At 37.6% G+C, this 22,916-nt stretch overlaps 1 protein-coding gene across 2 annotated transcripts in view; it reads right to left on the bottom strand.

Moving 5' to 3' along the window:
• The window catches only part of LOC114873998 (FK506-binding protein 2), a 161,487-nt gene that overhangs the window by 5,985 nt on the left and 132,586 nt on the right, over window positions 1–22,916 (bottom strand). For both annotated transcript variants that reach the window (XM_029182848.2, XM_029182849.2), the window contains exon 4: window positions 2,210–2,373. In XM_029182848.2, coding sequence (XP_029038681.1) covers window positions 2,210–2,373 — 164 coding nt within the window. The remainder of the gene's footprint in view (window positions 1–2,209; window positions 2,374–22,916) is intronic.

Below are 22,916 nucleotides of genomic sequence, written 5' to 3'. Positions count from 1 at the left end.
AATTAGTAAAACGTTGTAAAATGGAGAATCATTCAATTATTTCAACCACTGTACTTTCACACTATCAGTTTTAATTATTAATCTTCCATCGCAGACGAGCAGATTTTCACGGAATTCATTTCGTTAAGCAATTATATTTTCAGAGAACGAATTATCGCAACCATAAAAACGTGGAAGTGAAAAAACACTTTCGAATTAAAAACTTATCTAGATCCGTTTAATTGTTTAACCGTAAAATTGTTTTCAAGAGCCGGTTCAAATAATTACCCTCCTTTTTTCTATCAAAGATAATAGCGTTCGGCGTTCATTGAATCGCGTCGGATCCATTCAGTAACGTTAAAATGCAAGTTGCTTGGACCAACACTAACGAGCTTCACAAATATCCTCAGCGCAGCTTAAACGTCGTACCGCAATTATTTTTTACAAAGGAAACGAGTGAACCGGTGTTGGCCGACGATGAAGTTAATTAACCATAAAACGCATAAACCGCATTTACTCCGCTTCTGTTGCAATGCCCTCGAACATTGTAACTTCTCGTTGCACGTTCTTCCGCAACAAAGAACCACATACAACATTCCGACAACACAAAGAAACCGTGAAAAATTCTCGTTACCTGAACTTCGCGGTAAACAAACGGGAAAAACTTTAGAATTTTCCAAATGGTTGCAGAATTACTTTCAATTGTTATTACTTCACCAACTTTTATTACGTTTGATAGCGGTTTCCGCAACAATGGAGAATATAACGAAGCAGTGTAATTGAAATAGCTTTCTGAAGCATAAAAAAGGTTTTTCCTGGGTGGTCCAAGTCCATAAAATTATAGAACTTTGAAATTTTAGGATATCAGAAGTTTGGAATATTAATCCTTTGGAATGAGGAATTCTGAAACTTTGGAACTTTGGAATTTGGGAATTCAAAAGTTTGAAAGTTTCGAAATTTGGAAATGTAGAATTTTAGGACTTTAAAGCCTCAGAATGGAAGCCTCGGTATGGAAGCCCACCCCATTTCAATGCGTATAAAAACCATTTGCTTTAAATATTTTCAATCACAAAGAAGTTATCAACAGAGGACTGTATTCCCTAGTATCGGAAAGCTGATCATTCAATATTATTGAGTCAGCTTATCGTGATCCGATCTATTCTTCGTGTGAAACGAAGGGTTCGCCAAACAAAACCGAGCTTTCTATAAAACGCAGAAACGATTGCGATCGAAGATACATGCATATTCGAGGAAAGCCGTCGATTTATCCAACGGGAGAGCTTTTCCGAAAAAAATGAGCGAACCAGACCCCGCTGTTGATCTAACCGAGTTGGTCGTGGATAGCTAGTGCTCGATTTAATGGTTGATGCTTTATTGGATTTCCGTGCAATTGCAATTTTTAGTCCGTTACTAACGATCTCTTTTGTATCGATTTAACCGCCAATCTCATTTGTTCCATCTCGAAAAAAGAAAGGATCGACCGATAATTTGAAAAGACTAAGCATTTGTTAGAATTCATTCTTATTGTAAAAATCAAAGAATCGCAGCAATAAGAGTTCGAAAATAAAAGAAAATTTTGTTTTGTTAATTATATAATTAACATAAATCTGAATGTATTTGAAATAACTTCATACACTCTCGACTAATAAAATTTTTGTAAATTCCCAAGTTCTCAATTTTTTTGCGAACTTTTATTACCGAATGTAATAAATATGAGCCTGTTATTAAATTCAACTTCCATTTCAACCTTTATCATCAATATTTTATATGAAATTCCTGAACGAAACTGTAAGCAGCAGTTTTTTTCCTCACCGAGTTGCACGAATTTGTGAAGAGTAGCTTTAATACTCTATTATAGGAGTAACAAATGCTGTATGTTATAATTATTTACAAAATTATGTTGATGTACTGCGATTGCTTCTCGACGAGAATATGTTTATTGTAAATAGAACAAAATTATAGAAATACAAAAATATTTACTTTATCAATGAAATTCTATTTTATGACCCACCCTGTAGAATGTACTTTTACCCATCATTTCCAATTTTCATGCTGTGTATTTAGGTATCTTATTTACACGTTATCTCGGCTTGAATTCCAAGCAAAGTTCATTAAAGCAACTGTTCACCGCAGTCTCTGGTAAAACTAATTTCTATCCGATAGCACGGTAAAATAATAAGAAACTTCGAGCGTAACGGACAGCAAGAACATCGGGGGGAAGGAACTTTACCTCCAGGAATTACGTTTCCGGCTCCTTTCTCTCCGTATCCGAGTTCCGGCGGTATGGTCAACTTCCTTTTTTCGCCCACGCACATATCCACCAATCCCTGGTCCCAGCCTTTAATAACTTGGCCAACTCCCAGCTGGAATGTGAACGGCTGATCTCTGTCCAAACTGTAACAGACAATACATGAAAACGTTTTAAACACTGTTCCATTTGAACATTTTTTTTTTCATACGATACCATTAATTTTCTTTTCTGGAAAGATTCATTGCATTACACAGCGTGTGTGCTCATTGGCGTAAGTGAAATTGTTTTTCTGACGAGAAAGATTTTGAGACCTTAAGATCTTAAAATGAAAAGATTTTGTATTCTTTGGCTTTTGAAATTTCGAAATCCTGAAATTCTGAAACTTTTTTAATCCTAGAACCTTGAAATCTGATATGGCGAAGGAACAAGTCGACATTTTTGGAGTGTCAGGTTCACCCTGACAATAATTTTCATTAGGTATAAAAAAAAGTCTGACATTGCAGAAATGATCAATTTAATAAAATGTATGACCATCAAAATGTTAAGTAACTTATATCTATCTAATAATATCATGATAGTTTTGAGAGGTAAGAATTCTATTTTTCAGAATAGCATGAAAGCTGAATTTCTATTCAATTTCAAGGTTTTTCACTCTGGAAGGCACGACTTTGTCTATTATGGATATTTTTCATGAAAAAGGACGCATGGCGGAAGTGTCAATCTATCCTAGTCTCGAAAAATCGGGTTCACGTATGCCAGTCGATCGTTTCGTGCGTGTCGGCAACGAAAATTGACAAGTTCATCGACTGACTGACGTTTGAAAATGACGAGGATAAAATGGGCACAAGAAAATATCAAGGGAAATAGACAAATTTGAAAAGAAAGAAAACAATAGTTTGATGATATTATATTTAGAAGAATAAAAATATTGATCGAACCACTTTGGCTGCAATTTAATTTAATATTTTTAAAAAATCATGTGGATTATTTTAATTTTACCATGAAACAACGGAAAGAGTAAATATAAATTTAAAATCCTAGAGAACAAGGAAACTATACAGATGAATGAGGTTTACGCTAGAAACTCTTCAGGACACGGTGCAGACACGTTCTCGGACTCGTTTGAGGCGTCCCGACGCGCGTCGCTGCCGCTTACTCAGAGGGTTGCGACGACGTCGGATGCACACGCGAATGCGGATGAAGTTCCGAGTGCAACGAGTAACTATGCCATGCCACGCGGAGAATCTCAAGCAGAATTTCACGTTGATATGCAGGTATGTTTCTACTTGCCCCCTGTATCCTAGAACTTGCACGTAATTTCGCGTCCTCATCGCCTATTTCTCTTGTTTCCTCTCACTTGTCTTGTTTATTTTAATCATAATAATATTACAAATGTAGTTGTTACATACGCAAGTATTTGAATTACGAGTTATAAAACTTGATAGAAATTTATTTAGAAAAATAAAGTAATAAATAGGAGTTTGTCAAGTCAATCTATTCCTTCCTTCCTTGGTTATATTACTAAGTAATCGAAACTGTGAGCTTTGGCTGGTTCGAGCACGAACTTCCTAATAAAAATGTCAATAGCGATCTAAATGGAAGTATAAAAGCACGATCCGTCTTTCAATTTTGAAGTTTCCAAAGCTTCAGTCTATTTCTTCATCGTGAAACCGAGTTAAAGTGAAGTTGTTGCCATTTCGAGGAATCAAATGAATTATTTGAGGGAGATTGAACAAAAATATAACAGAACCAGACTTACATCGACTGAAATAAAACCTACGATTTCATTATAGAAAGGGTTCAAGAAAGGTTCAGGAGTTTAAAATTAGTTATAAAGGACATGGTACTTAAACAGAGATATATAGATTGAAGAAAAATTTAATTACCAGCTTAATGCAATGCTATTGTAACATTTAATAATTAAAAGGATTTTTAATAATACACTCCTACTCTCACCACTTTTTCCCGGATTTTCCTCGGCTCCCCTTTCCCGAGCTCTCACCTTTCCCTCGAATGTTCCCGAGAGTGACGAAGCAGGCGAGAAGGTCCCCTATATGTATGTATAGGCCTGTGGTCCCCCACCAATTGCGTACAAACGTTCATGCGGGAGAATTTGAATTGATATTTCTGTCATTACTCATATTTCTCAATTATATGCTAAATTATATGAAATTTAATAGCTAAAAGCTATATTATTTTGTTTCTAAATCACTTTTAATATTAATATCGTCATAATTAAGATACAGTCTGTATTTTAGCAGAAGCCGAAAAGCACTATGTTTATTCAGCAAGATAACATAGGGATCGATTGGTAGCCGTTCAAACGAAGCACGTGTCTTTTGTGCAGCTGATCGTACGTATGATCGATAGCCGAAGGATTCGCAAAGGTGTCGTGGTCTTCTGTCCATGGATCGAACGACGTTTACTTTACCCTGAGAAAAATGGATGACAGGAGAAGAGGATGCCTCGATCAAAGGAAACTCGAGATCGACCGACTTTGCCGCCAAAAGTTTACCTTTAGCATCGGCCAGGGCTGAGCGTCTGAAAGGAGAGTCTAAGAAAAAGGGGTCCGCTTGAAATATGTATTACAGAATTGCTCTCTCGTGAAATACGAATTTCAATGGACGGATCTTGAGATCCACGTTCTCCAAGATTTACGAGAACCACGAATGACCTGACTCCTCCGCACCCTTGTCTTTTGTCAATGGAAAAACGTAGCGATATTGAAATTGTTTTTTAAAATTCTTTTCATATAATTACAATGCAACAGGTGTTCTATCAAATTGAATCATTTGAGATAGAGATAGAAATGATTAATGCCTAATTAATTTTCCAATACACATACTATCTAGAGAATTGAAATCTAGATGAACTATGTGGAGAAATTGAAACTAAATGGACCCTATTCTGCATAATTATTACAAAAACTAATTATAGATAACCAAACACAATTATTAATGTTAAAAGAAAAAAGGTGTCAACGAATCAACAGTTTTTCTAGTCGTACCACTAGTGTTCGACGAATTGAGCGAGAATTAAAGGTAGGGCGAGATTTAACGCAAAAGGTAAACGGTAGAAAATTTCAATCGTGAATTAATCGATCATCTCGGGAGGGGAAATTTTCCGCTCGTTACGCTTTATCGACGTTTCTCGTTCGTGTGGACGAGCGAAGAAGCAAGCGGTTCCCGATGCGACGTTCCAAGCGAATGCCGAATAATTGGAACTTTGTTAGTGTGTAATTCCATCCGCAGTGTTTAAGTGGCATCCTATTAAACCGGGCCCGATATTGCGTCGCTGTTCTTACGCATGAAGAAACAAATTATGCGCCCTAGACACAGTTGGTCGTAATCCTTCTAACGCAACTCGTTACCTGACTATGTCGCGACGTCGGCCGTGCAGAGTAATGTGACCCAAGTTTCTAGCATAATTACATTGTGTAAGGCTAATTACACCGTGACACGTGGTGAATTTCAAGTTTCATACGCTCTCTTACTAGTAACCTGCACCGATGCACCCTTGTTTAGAACGATACGAAGAAAGCTAAGGTACTTTCTAAGAATTACATTTACAGGGAAGTATGTTAAAATGAACATAATTGGTCTTAGAACAGTAGCGTAACTAAGAAAGGGTAAAATTACTAATTAATGCAATAACGTGAGGATAGGAGAAAATGTTATATGGCTAAAAACTAGGAATTATAAAGAAAAATATATAAATTTTATAATAGGGTAAAATAAATATTTAAAGTAAAATTGAGGTTCGTATACCTTTCAAAAAGTGAACTTGACGAGGTAAAAAATTTTCAATTTAGTATTTTTAAAATTAGCAAGAGAAAAGTTACAACACATTTTTCTGTAACAATTTTGAAACAGGAATTGTAGGTAGTTGGAAAATCGGAATGGAATTTATATCTGAAATACGACTTCCTCTGCTTCGTTCATTCTATTATAAAATCCAAATCCTCTTATACGAGAGATAAAGATAAAAAAAATTATGTAACTAGACGGAAAAATGTCAGAGATAATGGAGAATGTGTAAATGATTAGAGTGCGCCTTTTCACTTAAAAATTTTCATATTCTTCGAAATGCTGAACCATGAACCTGATAACGCTATGTTTCTATAAAATTCTATAAAAATGGTTAACGAAGTTTCCTATAGTACACTTTTTTAACAGGTTATAATAGAATAGTATTATGTTTTTTATTCTGTCAAGTATCATTATTTTGCAGAATTAACATCTCATTAACACGGACAAAGAAAATTTCTGTTAATAAAAGTAGATTTAATAAAGATTGAATTATGAGAAACTGAATGACAAGCATTGTTCTTTCTGAACGTTTCATGAAACAGAAAACTCTATTAAGTGCATTTGATTTCTGAAAATGTAATTAACATTGCATATGCGTCCGTGTTGATGGATTCATCACCATCTAAAATTCCTCGCGTTCATCGAGAACACCGTTGATTTGCACATAAAAATAAATTGGCATGCTGTTAAAGTTGTAATGAATTTAATGAACATCCATCGTACTGCTTGCAATTTGTAGCATTTAAACTGTTAATTATCAAAAATTTCAAACTTGTTACAAATATTCAAATAGGTGTCTTGATGATTAATATGCAAAACTTCTATCGTAATTTTCCGAACTTTTTATACAAAATTCGTAATTTAATTTTAATTACAATAAATAACATATACTAAAATCACTGTTTCTACCAAGATCATTTGCTACGACTAGGATCTCGTTGATCGCGATGTAATAAACATCAGTCGCCATCAGTTTCCGCTACTCACAGAACGGAAACTAGTTCAGGAGATCGACCAATGGTCGCCGCAGATTGAAGTACTACGACCGTTTAATTATTTCATTAACAGGTAACGTTTTACGACCTCTCGACCAGACACGACCACCGTCCCTTTATTACCATCCTCTCGTAATTGCTAGCTTTTACTATCGTGACAGAGGTTCGACGTCTGGCAACGCGATGATTGCGCTGATCTCGTTAGTCGTTTATGCGCTACGTTTTACACGGTAATTCGTCGAAATACGCCCGGCTGCGTTTCATTGAATATTATCCAGCAAAAGGAACAGAAGTACAAGTAACGTAAGAAAACTGTAGACAAAGTATTCTTAAAAATATTGTTAAATCACTGATTAGCATCAAGGTCAAATTAAGAGTTCTGAGGTCTGGAGCTATTAGACTTCCCCTTAATCAGGCGCTAATTACAAGTGCTTATAATCACAGTGACACGTGTGAAATTTTTCTTCCACAAGGCAAATGGAAGAAAAAATGAATTCTACTTGTTGCTACTTAACAGCCGTTCATCAGTATTGTCCAAGGTATTTAATCGCGTTCGTTGAAAGCATGAATAACTTGTTCAAACTTTTCAATACAATCAAGCAATTATACGAATTCTTCGAATGAAAACGGATAATCCATAGACGAGTATCCTCGGTTAACGCGCAGCCAGAGCCAAGAATAAAGAAAATAATGAAGCTTGGAAGAAAAGGGTATGCGAGCGACAATGCGATCTCGCAGAAAAGAGAAAGTCACAATAGAGTGAAAGAGTACAATGAGACACGGAAGAAGAGGAGAAACCGCAACGGAACTGTGGAAACGGGGAAGTGCGTTCCAATGGAGCAAATATCATGAAACTAATTCCTTTCACGATCCTTTCAATCACGAACCAAAAATAAGAGACAGAGTGAAATTGAACCAGATCGAAGAAAATTACTGTATTAATAATTGACGAGTTGAAATGATAAACAATTTCAGTACCAGAAATGGAAATTTTCAACATATTTCACTTAAATAAATTATTTGACTAACTATAACTTTTTAGCATGTCTCGCATGAAATTTTCATTCCATTCTGCTAACAAAATTATTTTTTATCTTTTTCGCTCTCCAACTCGTTTACCATTCGAACCTCTCCAATACATGATTGTTCATCAATTTCGAATTATATCATAAAATATGGCTGTTCGAAGTCGATCAAACGGGATCGGTTAATAAAAAAGCAGCGTGATTAAAAACCGGCCAGCATATCCCGGCTAGATGCGAAGAGTAATTGGAATTTTATACAAACATACGATTTAATTCATTTTGAAGAGTCATTGTATTCCGGCAAACAGCGTGCTGAATGGTATTTCATTCATTGAAAAGAAAAAGAAAAAATGTGAAGCGAATAAACCATGTATCGAGTACCGTGGTGAAAAATGGAAAATGTTTTAATTCGTGTTAAAAGCTTTTTTCCTATCGATCACTCTGCGAGATCGAGTGTAATTGGTACCTCGTAAATATATATGCATGCGTTACTGCATTTATTGCCAGTATCATGAGATAAGAATTGGTTGACCGTACGTCGCCGACTTTCCGGACGTACTCTTGGTATATTTAGAAAAACATAATAGGAGTTAATAGTAAAAGGAAAATTCCATTTTAAGTCCTATAATACAAAGCCTAATATCCGTGTGTCGCCGACTCTCCGGACGGATCCTTGGTATCCATAGGAAAGCATATCGCGTTAAACGCAAAATAAAATATCCAATATCCTAATAAAAAAATAACAGTGTACACGTTTATATTAAATACTGTAAGTACTAAATAGAAAAAAGGAAAACATTTCTCTTCGCGTCTACTAACACAGTAGCAAACGAGAACAGATAACGTAGACAAGAAGGGCATCGGTACGGAGCACGCTCGCGAGCCACGAATTATACGGGTTCTAGTTTCATCAGTCAAGGGCGAAGGGCAGGGAAAAACGAAAAGGTAGGAAAAAGGCGAGCCACGTCCAAAGACCTGACGTGCGGCGAATGAACATCCTTCTTTGCCAGTCGCTGGACCAGGACGAAGAAGCAGGTTACAGTGAGCCACGAGGGAACGAGAAAGAAAAAGAAGATGTACCAGAAGACGAAGCAGGAGAAACAATTGCTCTGGGACGGCTGACCGTGAAGGGATAAAAAATTCCAAGATCAACCCTCGACGAGGTCCTTCGTTCTGCCTCGAATATCCTTTACGTATGGGCCGTTGCGGTTGGACGGAGGAAACTTTTCTGCGTATCGTAGCACGCTCTTTAAATATTCAAACGAAACTTTCGCTAGCACCTGCTATATACGGGATATTGCCAGTTTACGAACGCCCTCCACCCTTCCCGTCCAACGTTCCGGTCCTGTGAGACTCTCCACGTTTTTTTTCCGACGAGCCTGGAAAAGTTTCCAAGCTGAAACTGCTCTTTCCTACCATGTGGAAGCACCCTGTGTCAACGGGATCGACTCGTCACACGAGTTTGATTACATTAATGTTAATAATAAATACGCTGCCCCCGAGTTTGCATGACATCGTAATGAAGCTTAGGAGGGTAAAATAGAAGGAAATGTTTTTTTAAAAGAAATATTGCGGGGGATGATTTTTCAAGTAGCCTGGAACGAGAAAACCATCGTTGACAGTGGATGAAATATTCATAATGTCGAGAAAATCTGAGATTTTTATTGTAAGAGTGTACGTAATAAAAAGCAAAACTTTGTGTTTTGAAACAATAGAAATTGCTGTGGAGAATCCTTTTGCACCGGTCATGTTTTGAAAGAACATCCGTGCAACGACAATAGAATTATCTTCAATGAATCGTGAAAACGCAATCGGAATATGGAGAAAAAAGTGTGTCAGAAAACAAGTTCACCATTGTTGTATCCTTCAACACTTGCTCGTTAAATAGAAGCGTCGTTAACGACGAGTATGGGAAGCTTTTAAGAACGCCAACGGGCTCGACCTAATTCTCATTTTATTCGCCGTAAACCCGTTGTTTTCGTCGCTTAATTAGAACCGTTTGAGTCTGCGAATGACATCGACAAGAATAACGGTGCACACTGTTTATGGTATGGGGTGCCACTCGGGATGGCATTAAAAACGGGATGACAAATTTTATCGCCCTCAATCGGGTTCGCTGCTTGGGATTTGAAGTAAATTTATTACAAAAGTAGAATTTATTCAAAATCATTTTATTTTCTAATTTAAATTGTTTGTTTATTAGCAGGGGAGGATCGGTCATTAGGAGTTCGGGAAAATTCTAGGGGGGGCCGGTAGGGATTTGGGACCTAATTAATTAAAATTAGAACCCGTCGTGTCACTAATTTTCTGGTAATTTTTTGCTGTTCACGAATACCGTGAGGGGTCACTAGCGATTGATGCCACAAATTCATCATAGATGAATATAGAAAGAGAATATTAAAGAAAATTTTGGGTATTATTAATATTATATTTATTTCGTATGCAATGACTCCAACAATGTGAAACGGATTAATATTTCAGGATCCTTAAAGTGTTTATGAGCACAGAAAATATGATTCCAAAAATAATAAACAGAATTTCCTGATAAGTACTAAAGTATCTGACGCGAAAGTGCGATGAATTTATTCCTGGTTTAATGTCTTCTCAGGCACGTTATTCCCGTCGTTTCTTTATTCGTTCAACACACGTTCATCGATAATAACTCATGCGATATGCGTCGAAAGAGAGACTGGAAATAAATAAGGGGATATGCAAATACGATTTGTTTCATTCGAGAAACCTGTTCTCGTTGTTTCTACAGATTCAGCTGTACATTTAATCGCATTTGCAAAAATGAATTCTGCACATTTTATACGTATGCAAATTAGTTGGAATTAAAATACATTTGTCATTGTACTTTATGCTTTTAAGAAATTCGAAAGATATACAAAACAACTGGGTCTATATTGTTTGGGTCAGGTCGGGAAAGTATAGAAAAAAAATAAAGAATTTAAAAGAAGAAAGTATTTCGAGAACTCGAGAATTTCGGGTACCTGATAATTGGATCGGGTTGATAATTGTTTTGGTCGGCTCAGGGTGAATTGAATACAGTATCCGACCCGATCGAAGTGATTTCCGATACGTATTGAGCATTAGGTATCCGAAATTTTGGGATTATCGCACATCTCTAATGGTTTACTAAATTTAAATCAATTCTAATGAGCTAAATAAGAAGCAATAGCAGGACAATAAAAAAATCTAAGAAATCATAACTACTAATTCAAGTCGTTGTGAAAGTTTCGAACATAAATGTAATAATAACAATTGTTTAAAAGCAACGAGAGCTAAACTAAAAACTTATGAATAATTCAACGTTTGCAGTTCGTTAACTATAACTGTAAGCCGCGGTATCGGTTCGACGAATGCTACTGTTATACTACTGAAACAAGAGTGGCTTAAGTAGCTTAAAGCAGCTTTCAGTTAGACGTATACAAACATGGTAAACACGACTTACGAAGACACAAAAAACGGTTCTTACTCTACTATCTGTTCGTTGATATAATTCTGACGGTAATGCAACCGGAAAATCTCTCGAAACTCAAACTAGCTTTCAAAACTTGAATGCAAAAATAATATTTTCTCAGCGTTCATTATTCTTTAAAGAACAACAATGCCGGGAAAGAAAATTCTTCTAACGTAGACGAATTTAAACGTCCCGGGAACAATGGATTTATTTTGCCTTGAATTTGAATTACAAGACCAAGCTACACGCTTCGCGGCCATTAATTTTTCAATGAAAAACTCACCGACTTCCGGTCCACGCGGGGGAATTGTACAAGGCCGAGGTAATGTTATACAAAGCCATAGAAACGTTGGAAAGCAAGGCCGAAGGGGGACAAGACAGCAAAAGGAGTCGAGTTCCTCCGCGATATGGCATTTGCATAAACTCGCGCGTACACGCGCCGAGGACATAAATCGTTCCGTGCGTGACGAATGTGGCTAAAGCAGCGTGTAGTAAAACAGCGAACAGAGACGAAGATAAAGAAACGAGGAATGAAGGACAGAAACGATACAGATCAATGATGTAATGCGGATGAATGTTCGATAGAAAAACATAACAAACTATACTGTAATTTATATCACTTACGGAACAATAAATTAAGCACTGAAACTCTGTTTTATAATAAAAATTTTAAATATTTCATCCCCTTAAACTTTTTGATTCTATAAAATAATATTAAATGGGAGTGTGTGGGTACCCGAGAATCTAAGTTGGGTCGGGTCTCAAGTGGATACTCAGGTTCTTAAATTACAGATACCCGCGCAAATTTTTATACTGAACAACCGTTCGGGATTCCATTGAACTCGATCATTACCCGACTCGACCCGAAGCTCGGGTACCCACCGACCTACAAAAAGGACAATGGAGTTAAATCATTTTTTCAATTTACTTTCATCTACCTTCAGACTACGAATGGTAATAAGCATCGAACAAAATGGAGAGAACCAAGGAGAATGCAGAAAGAAGAAAATAGAAATAAAGTTACGAATAAGGATGGATGGATTCAGAGGCTAGAATCGAGGAAATAAAGAAAAATCAGTATGAAAGAATTTCGTTTTCTCGGTCCAGCCTTTGGCCGTCTTCGACTTTCCCTGTTAACATATCAAAGAGTCTGCAGCGATATTTAAATTTATTCCTCCCACTGTCCCCCCTGTCTACGTATGCGGCACTCTTTCGATACTCTTACGTATCGAAAGCATGCTACAAACATCGATGCCGTCCACGGTATATTCATGGGACGGTGACTGGAAGGTTCGAGCTTTTCATAAACAGCCTTCAGTGTGTTTCCAGGGAAAGCTCGTTTCTCTCACGAGCTTCGAACCACCTCATCTTCGTACGTGTATGTGTGAGCGGATCAACCAAAACGACCCAGGTGGATTTTCCATTGTCCTCGAGTGTATGATAGATTGGCTGGAAACGGGGGCAAGTGTTCGATCCCGTTCATTCGTTTTTTTTTTTTCAATCCCGGAATAAAGTGCCTCCACGTATCTTTGCAATATTTTAAACCCGGAAGAATCTCCCCTTTTTACGATTTTTCGCTTCACGTTACCTTTTTATTAGTTTGCCAACTAAATACGCTACGTTATCATACATTTTTTTTCTTTAAAGTCAATAAACTTCTGACGGAAAAGAAATGAAAAGTTATTTCAAATATAGCGAAAGGTTATTTATCAAACTTTTATGTAAATTTTGTTGTCAAAATGACGCGTTTTACCTGGTGTGATTTTTTCAGTTTCGCGAAATCTACTTAAAATAAATCCGCGGCTTAATAAACATTAAATTACAGGAAAAAGAAAGACAGAGGGTCGCCAATTATCCCTCGTTACCAGGTACTAATTCTAAAATTACATTTCACGAGACTCCTTGGTCTGCAGCGAACTTCCCCTCGAACGTGACCGAGCTTAGTCTCGCCTCTTGGTGTAAATTATTTTCAAGTAGAATTCGCCTACGGATCGAAATACGAATGAAAATTGAATGCTTGCAAAAGTAGAGCAGTTTCTACCGAGCGTGTTTACGCGACACGTAGAAATTGCATTTTAGCCGGTCGTCAATTACCGTGAGAACGAGCACGAAATTTTAAAAGCCTCGAAATCAGCCACTGGGGGATGGAAGTGTAACGAAATAAAGCCGAATAATTAACGCGAATCTGCGTCATCCGGTGCAAGTTAAGCAGGCTGTATCACTAACCGAGTCATTGTTAATCATTCAGGTGCAACGTTAATAAAACACAAAATTACATTAAAATTGTGGCTCTCTCCATGGTCCGTTCTCCAAGGGTTAAGTGGTCAATTTCAAAACATCAAAGATCTGAATAAAATTCCTTAAGAATTTTCTTCTTTTAAATTTCTCTGATGGCAAGTAAAACCAACAAAGATGTAGATCTAGTACTCTTGCAAAAACAGATTGTAAATAATTGTCCTATTGAATTAATAAACTAAAATAAGCTATTAATTTATGTTAATCGAGAATATCCTTTTCTGTTCGTCCCGATTGAAAGGAAGCAACGATTCCCTCGAAGGAAAGCTTCCTTTCAAGACCAATGCAAACATTCGAGCTTCCTTTAAAACTCTTTAACTCGCAAGAAGTCGCTGGTAGCTCCTTAAGGAAAAACATCCGTCAATATTTCCAAGTGTCTTCTTCAAAGGAAAAGCAATTCCTGAGGAAGTTTATCCTCTGGGATGCGGGACTATGAAGAAATCTGTTCTGACAATGTAATATTCAAGAACTCTCGTCTGGAAGCAACACCGAGATCGATTCCATTAAGAACTACAATAATCGTTTAAACTGAAACTAATCGAAAACTTGGCGTGGCGAAGAAAGCGGCCACGGTGTTAAAGAAACGAAAAGCTACGTGAACGCGTCGTGAACATGATACATTGCGGAGGGGAAGGGTTAACTTATCGAGTTTCCCGGTAATTAAGTTGAAAATGGTTTTCATTCACCGGTGTGCCAGGCTCCAGTTTGGCGTTTGACCCGGATGACTAATTCCTTCGATTCCCTCGGCGCGTCGAACAAATTGCGAGCCGGGATTTAAAATGTCCTCGGTGTTTCGCGAGTTAAACGCTCTTCTGTATTCTCTTTCCCTCTCTCTCTGGATCAATACTGAGAGGAAAACAATCATCCGTCGCGATGACCCGGAATTTTTGCCAGAATTGTGAAGAATTAGCGATAAAAGAATTTATGAATATAACCGAGTATGCTAAAAATAGAAAAAGTACAGGATTTTTCTTTCACAGGTAATTGTTAAGTGAAAAGTTTTGGTTTTCCTTTCGGGAGATAACGTAAAGAATCTTGAATAATTTTCGAGGGAAACGCGAAAACGAAAATCCGTATTAGGGTGGCAGCAGGATGACAGTGGGGCATCGCAACAACAGGATCTGCGCCGAGGAAACGTAACGAATTTTAAGTCGACGACGTTGAAACTGATGAAACTTGAAGCGCGTAACCGACATTCGGATGTTCTGTATTTGTCAGGGAAACAGCTTTGAAGTGGAATCGGACGTTGTTCGGAGAAGCGACAGCTATGGTTTCTGTACAAGGTAGAGGATGAAGCTTCTGAACCTGGTCAAAGCAAGTTTCCCAGCATTTTATGATTCGCAAGAAATGCACAGAGAGTAGATAGAAAAGAGACAGCAAACGGGAATGAGAATTTAGAGCTACTAATGGGACGAGGTTGGTACTCAATTTCGAAAATTGTTTTCCAACTGCTTTGAGGTATTGCTACGGATGAGGACTGTATTTGACTTTAAATTAGGTCTTAACCCTTTGTCTTGTCGCGTACAGTTACACTCCTACCACTTTGATAAAATTAAAACATAACTAATAAAATTAATGAAATAATTCGAAAGAAAAATTACGTAAAATATTTCAATCTTTCTTTATATTCAATGTGTTAATATTGCTAAAATTGTAGAAAATTCTTTTAATTGCAATAAACTATTGTCTTCTGCGATGATGTCCTGTTTCTTAGAGGCCGAAGTGCAAGGAATTATCGAGCGCTTACCGTAATTTGTATAATATTAAATCCTGTGCGGTTCAAACACGAGGGGCTGATATTTTTTCATAAGGCGTTACTCGGTCCCTTAATGATGCGAAATAAAACAGACACCGCCATTACCGTAACTCTCGTTAATATCACAACAAAAGGAGGACGCTCGAGTTTCCTGACCGACGTTAAGCGTAGATTAGACGGCGCCCCTAGGTAACGCGTGATAAAGTGAAAATATCTTGAGCGTCGAGAGGATTGGACCTATCAAGCAGCTGCTGGGATAAGAAAGGAAGGGCCATTTTTCAGCAACCACCTCTTCTTATCTAAGACCAGGAACGGCGACACCGTGTAATACCGTACTAGCGGCTTCTATGCATTCATAAGATATTCATAAGCGCGTCGTCTCGATTCCCGCAGCCGACAAAAGCCGGACCAACGACCATCCTGATAGTCGCATAAAGAATCTCAGCCATAACGGCGCGTGAAAGAATGCCAGGCTGTTAGTTACCCGTCTCGAGCTTTCCTCGCGAAAATGATCGAGCTCTCACCTTAAATGCCGTCGAAAATAGTTGAATTTAAATCCACCTTAAGCGTTCAATTAATAACATTCCAAAGGTTTATGAAAAGCTGAGAATTTTATAAAAATTTTTCCTAAAATTCATACCTTAGAGAGCAAATTTTCAAATAGAAAAGGAGAGTTAATAGCACTGCAGTAAAATTCGGAGAAAGGCCCATGCGAACGAGTGAAAGCCACCCTGTAAATTTCACCTACGCCTGGTAGGTGGTTTAATGCAGATTTAGACAGGTCGGTCGGGCTGCGCACGCGGCTTTTAGGTCTTACCAGAAGACTTAGCCTAATTAATTTATAGACCGCACCGGTATCTGTTGCCGATGTAGTCGTTGCCGGTTTGCAACTCGTTGTATATAGAAGTAAACTAAGATACCTACGAGTTGCTCTAAGTGTTTCAAGATAAGCAGCCTGCGGAGTTACCTCCTTCGCGATAACACCTTGCCATAGGGCTCGACGCATCTCCCGGCACTTCGAGAGAACGCGTCACCACACCGGAAGTTCCTTGATACCGCGTTTTGGTTACGAGCTTTGCGAAGAAAACAGACTCCTGTATAAAATTAAAATTTTCTCACCTGCGAGAAGGTGTTTACCGAATGAAGTTAATGAATTGTGGTGCTCTTAAGTGAAATCAATTTTGTTATTTGTATATATAAAATATAGACATTGTTGTATCACGAAGACACCTGAAGCTTTGCATGTTTAGCGACGACACACGAAGGGAGACAAAACCCTATTAAGGGCTTCACCTGTGGACAGCTCTTCAGTTAAATTAAATGAAGGCTACTGAAGCCTAATAGCTTTTGGCTGATCCTAATTGATCGATGACTGTCAACTGAGAATTCTAATTGTCAGTCTGCTACCTGATTAATGTTTTTCGTAGAATATCGTACCAACAATATCCGATTATACAACTACTGTAAGGGGTGCATCGATCTTAACAGGAAATTTTTAGAACTCACAGAAATGGTACGAAATTTGAATAAAAATGAAATATATTTCATTTATAAGAATCTACCTACATGATTTATGTTGAATTGCAATTCACGATGATAGTGTACAAATTTTCGTGTGACGAAGGAAAGATATAGATGCAAGTGGATCCCTTTGAGAATTTCCCGAAGCCGTGCTTTACTAACATTAGAATATTCGGTATTGGTGATGTTATCTAGCTAAAGGAATCAATAATTAGGCATAGAAACAGCGAGAAATAGAGATTTCATGGTGCACCCGGTAACTCCCTCCCGGCGATTGTGGAAGGTGTTACTGGAATTATGCATTCCCTCTGAACTGGTCCATTTCCGAGTTCTTGTCATGAATAATTATAGACTATCGCGTTAAAGTCTTTTATACTTTTGCATTTCATACAATCTAGTGTCAAAGACGAATTTGCACTTTAATACGCGTTGGAAAAAAAACTTTTTTCCTAAAGCTCCTTTCAAGAATCTTAATTCTTGTTCTTGAAGGAATTAATAATCTTCAATTAATTTTTTTTTTAAATTAATCTATAAATTTGGGGTATGATGTTAGATTCAATCATACGAGCAACATTTAACGATCGCTGTTGATAGTTTAGTGTTTGATATGGAAGTCAGAAGATCAAATCTATCCATTTCACTGGTAAATCGAATGCAGTCGATTGTCTCTAATTTCATGCAAGCTCTGAATGAATCGATACGATATTCGGTAGAAAATCGAGAACAATTTGTGCGTCGTGTCAACGTGTATGATTGAGACCCAGTTTTCGTTTCAATACAAATGGTATACCTTTCCTGATACGTTTCATATGTATTTAACGAAAAATATTCCTTTAATAAAATGATGTATCTTCTGATAATTATAAAAACTGTTTTACCATTCTGGTTAATTATTGCATATCGAAGTACCACTTTTGTAAATAACATTTTTCATGAAATCTTTTTCTTAGTACACCTGTACATGTAGACTAAAGTTAATTTGTTTCGCAATTTAATTTAGGTCACACGAGAAAAAGCGATAAAAATCAAGGAGATTAACTTCTAAGAGAAACGTCCAAGCTGTCGCGTAATCATTAAACCAACACAACCTAAGTGGTCATTCTTTGAACAATTTAAAAGAAACATTGTTCACATTTACAAAACAGATGTCTGGCATTACATTTACGGCCCTTTTGTTTCATTAACAAATAGAAATGTATAAAGTGGAATAACTTTAACTAATCTAACATTAAATTATAGTCACCCTCTGACAAAGTTCCTTGTCCCAATGAAACCTAGTCTCATCAACATAACTCCTTTAATTCCACTAATCCCTCGCAATATTCCTCCATCGTTGTCCCTGTTAAAGGCGATGAACCGTAATTGGCGAAGCTCGTTTGATCATCCGAATCCTGTGAACGTTGTTAATTGCGAGCTACACACGATTTAGTTTATCCCTAGACTTCAGGACGTATACAACATAGCATGACTAGGTCGCCGTTATAATTGTCGACAAATCGAGTTCGCCTGCGAATGATTAGGGAGAAAGAAAAATTTCAAATATTGAATATTGAATATTCCTGAGAATCTTGGCATTGTATAATAGAGCTGTTCGAAAGACTACAAAATTGAAATTGGGAAACATTTGAACAGAAATCCTTGAATCGCCAAATAGTACTTACAGTAAACAGTGAGTTAAGACACAAATAAAAAAAAAATAAAAAATAAGCTACTACACCCAAGGACAGGGTGCCTTCAAAACGCAGATTGTTCTCATGACAATTTAAAAATTTTAAGATTCTAAGGTTCTAAAGTTCTAATATTCTAACATTCTAAAATTCTAAAATTCTGTGGACCTGGCCCACTCCAAATAAAAGTCCTAGTTACGCCAATGAGCTATTATCAACTGGGCAAGGGATAATGGACGAGATCTACTAGGAAGTGACCTACTTAAAGTTTGCATTAAATTGGCAAAGGAAATATCGAGACTTTGAAGAGCAAGGAATTTCCAATACTTAGATACTCTTTCCACGCGTTTCTGTGTTTCATCATATAGAAGGGTTCTTTGATACCTTGCACGCGAATAACTAATTGCAGAGGATTCATTTAGGATCGCTTTGAAACAAGATATTGAAAATGTACACATATTAATTTCGATGAAACTATACTTGTGGGAAATAATTGTATTTTATAAATTTGGTGAGATATATGACTTCCATAACAGAATATGTATGTACACCCGCGATCAAATCAGGCTTACCAAGAATGAATGTCCCGGGCTCGCATCTCTCCCCTTGAGCGTTCGCAAAGAGAATAACAATGTAACGAAGGAGACTCCCTCTGTATAGGTCTGTCGCACCCCTCCCTTTGCGTATAAACGCTTACACAGGAAAATTTGAATGAATATTTACTTTCTTATTTGTATCGAGGGAAATCTAATTTAATCGCGAGTGTCCTAATTTTCTAATTATTTAACCAAATTAAATTTCTTCTGTTTGATTGATTTATATCGCAAATATAAATATGACAATTGATCACCCACTTATTAAATTTTGAACCTCTAGAATGTCAAGGTATGCGAGTTACAGAAACTAATGGACATCATGTGGATGAGGTTTGTTCCCCTATGTCGATTCAATCAACAAGCCTCTCGAACAGAACGCCTGTAAATTGAACAGAAATTTATTACTAACTAAGCCAATTAAACCCTGAACCAAACATAGCCACATTCGACAGTACTAACAATATCGCAGTACAATAACTTCAGGTTATCTTTCTCACTGTCCCGTTACCAAAAAAACGTACATCAATCAAAACGATCCCAGACCATTTTTATCCGACTTCGAAAAGGAGGAGGATACTCAATTCGATCAGTATATTTTTTTTTTTTCCAATCAAACTGATGATTATTTTCAATGTACAGAGAGTCGAGTACCTTTAGAAAAATTCGATATTCAACGTTTCAAATGGAAGTCCAAAAAATCAACGAGTATATAATATGGTTCTCGTAGAAATATCAGAAAATTGGTCGACGACCACGAAACTAATATGAACCTCGTTACGGGTAATTTTGTTCCCTAGTCAAATCCCATGGAGAATCATCGAGATCTTGGTCGATACTGTTTCGATCATGGATGCTCGATTTCTATCCAGTAGACAAGCAAGTGTTCGTGTGCACAGGAAGCAGTCGGCTTGGAAATAGGGTGCGGACCGTCGTAGCGTTGCGGCCATGCTAGCAGATAGCGTTGCATATTTCATGGTGCACCGTAACGTAATGTATGCCTCGCATGGGAAATCCTAACACGGCCATGCTACCCAGCTTCCATTGCCGAGCCTTGTAACCCAATCCGCTGTCCTGTGGAGAACACTGCCACGGACTTGGTATGAATTCATTCGGTTCACTTGTTTGCCTTCTTCAATTTGCCAATTTTTAACTCGTGAACAATTTCAATCCTTAAGGATTAATATTATACTAATAATCAATTTATCGAGAATATTAATTTGAAACTTTAAATTTGAAAATTAACTTCAATTTTCTCCCTCGAGATCAGAACTTCTTTTCAATTGTTTATAAAAATAATTATAAGCTGTGGTTCGTTGAAGTTAAATAAAGCTTCTATGTTCATCAATGTCCGACAGAAAAGTAAAAGTTTTCGAAATACGAGCATCGAGCGAAGCGATTTTCTCATCGAACCATGAGGATCGTTGTCTGACTAAGAACGATTCATACTACTTGATCGTTCGGCTCGCGACTCCGACGAGGTGCTCTTCACTTCGCGCTGCTTTTTTCCTCGCTCGCAACCGTTCAATCAGCCAGAGAAACTTTCCGTCTCGGATTTTTCCTTCGCCCATGAATGGGGAAAAGTTTGGTGAAGCTCGCGCGGGACCCATTAAAGAGCCACTAATTCCGCGAGCCGAAACTTAGTCTGTCGTGAACAAAGGCCGCCCCTCCAACCGTCCTACCATGGACGGAAACTTTTCAGAAATCCATTACCGGTTCCCTTTTCTTCGCGGATCCGTCGTTACAATTTGATATCGAGGCAAAAGGCAATCCCAGAGGTAGAAAACGGCGTCTCTCGTGCGTCGAGTGGTCCGCGTCGCGCGCCTTCGATTCTCCGAATCGTCGAGAAGTCGCTTATAAAGAGGCTACGAGATTACATTCAATTGGAGAGATTAAACGCGGTCATTCTGGCGTCGTAAATCCGACGATCTAGCCTGTATCGTTCACCGTCGAGCCGGAAACAGAATGTCGGACCGGTGCGTGCGGAAATTGGATCTCTTGCTCGATTCTCGATCAAAAGGGTCTTCTTACCTAAAGGAATCCGACTGATTTACCTCGAACCGTCGCAGGACCCTGCCCTTCAACTGCGATAAGTTTTCTGGGGGGTTAGGGAGGAGAAAAATAGGCATTGGAATGCGCTTAGATGTGGAGAAATTGAGGGACGCGTTTGGATGCTGAAAAAAATGGACAGAAGCTAATGGAAACTTATGTTGGGTTGTTGAACGAAGGGTGGTAATTTTCTCAATTTTGATTAAAGAAAAATCCAATTTTTCAGTCTTCAACATGCAATTAACTTATGTTCTAAAAAAAAAAAGAAATCATTTAAAATCAGAGACCTGAATTAGTTTCAATATCATAACAGTTAAAAATAATTAAAACTACTATTTCCATAGTTATTCCATAGTTACTGGAATTTGCTACGTTATTGAAATTTATTCCAAGTCAGTAAATGTTGATCATTTATATGATTTACTCTACAGAAAAGTACGTTCGCGTCTATAGTCGCATGCGCTTTCATCGGTTCAACGAGAAATCTCCAAGAAACTCGATTCCCATGTCGTTTATTTATCGCCATGAATTTCGAACGAAGTAGTTCCGACCCCGGCAAAATTCATTTTCCAACGATGAATATTTGAAATTCAATTTACAATAATGACGGGTCTGGCAAAAGTACAGGAGAACCTGTATTTTTTAGAAAATTTGCAATTAGAAACGGCGTTCCTGCGGAACTACCGCTTCCGCCATTATCAAATTCCACCGTTCGAAAACGACTTTAACCGAGATATTTAACGATATCCTATGTTAACGAACGAATCGAAACTTGGAGTTGTTACAACTTTTTGCCGAACGTGTAATTAAATCTGGAGCCGTGCGTTCGGTTCGGAATGAGTTTCAAGGAACAAGCACGATTTGCGTAACAAGCTAGAAAGAGGAAAAGCTACCGGATGCGATGAACAATTTAAAATTGAATTTTCGATCGGTCCGCTTCCCGATACGATTTTGCGGCGTCACGGTCCATATGCGACCGATACCTGTATGTTTCTGAACAAAGAATGTTTGTAACTCATCGCTACGGAAGTGAACACGATTAACGAGAGAGTCTGGTTACAATTTTGAAATTTCGCTTCCTCTATTTGCGTCGCCACACAGACACCGTGTCGTCAATTTTCGACAAATCTTTACAGCTTAACATTCTCCATTAACGAGTATGCAACTTGATATGATTTGAAAAAATAAAAAGTAAAAAATTTTTTAGATTGATATTCTATGTAAAAATGACCTCGTTCAGAAGTCCTGTATACACAGACGAGAGAAAATGTCCTTTTAATTCAACTTTTGCGCCACTTGAAAATTTAAATCTTTTATGTATTTATTTCCATTGAGCCGTTGGGACAGCCAGTCAATTCTCTATAAAGTTGTGACTCGATGTTTTCCCAGTTCCCTCCTCGTTTTGTTTGTCCACCCTTTTCTCCTTTCCTATCTGCTCTTCTCTTCGCGCAGACACGTCATTAAATTTATATTTACCATGCGGCAAAGAAACGAGAACCACCATTTTCACGAA

The sequence above is a fragment of the Osmia bicornis genome, chromosome 4 (assembly GCF_907164935.1).
Source record: "Osmia bicornis bicornis chromosome 4, iOsmBic2.1, whole genome shotgun sequence".
Taxonomy (NCBI): Eukaryota; Metazoa; Arthropoda; class Insecta; order Hymenoptera; family Megachilidae; genus Osmia; species Osmia bicornis.
Note: the sequence above shows the minus strand (reverse complement) of the source record. Positions and strands in the feature narration are given on the sequence as shown.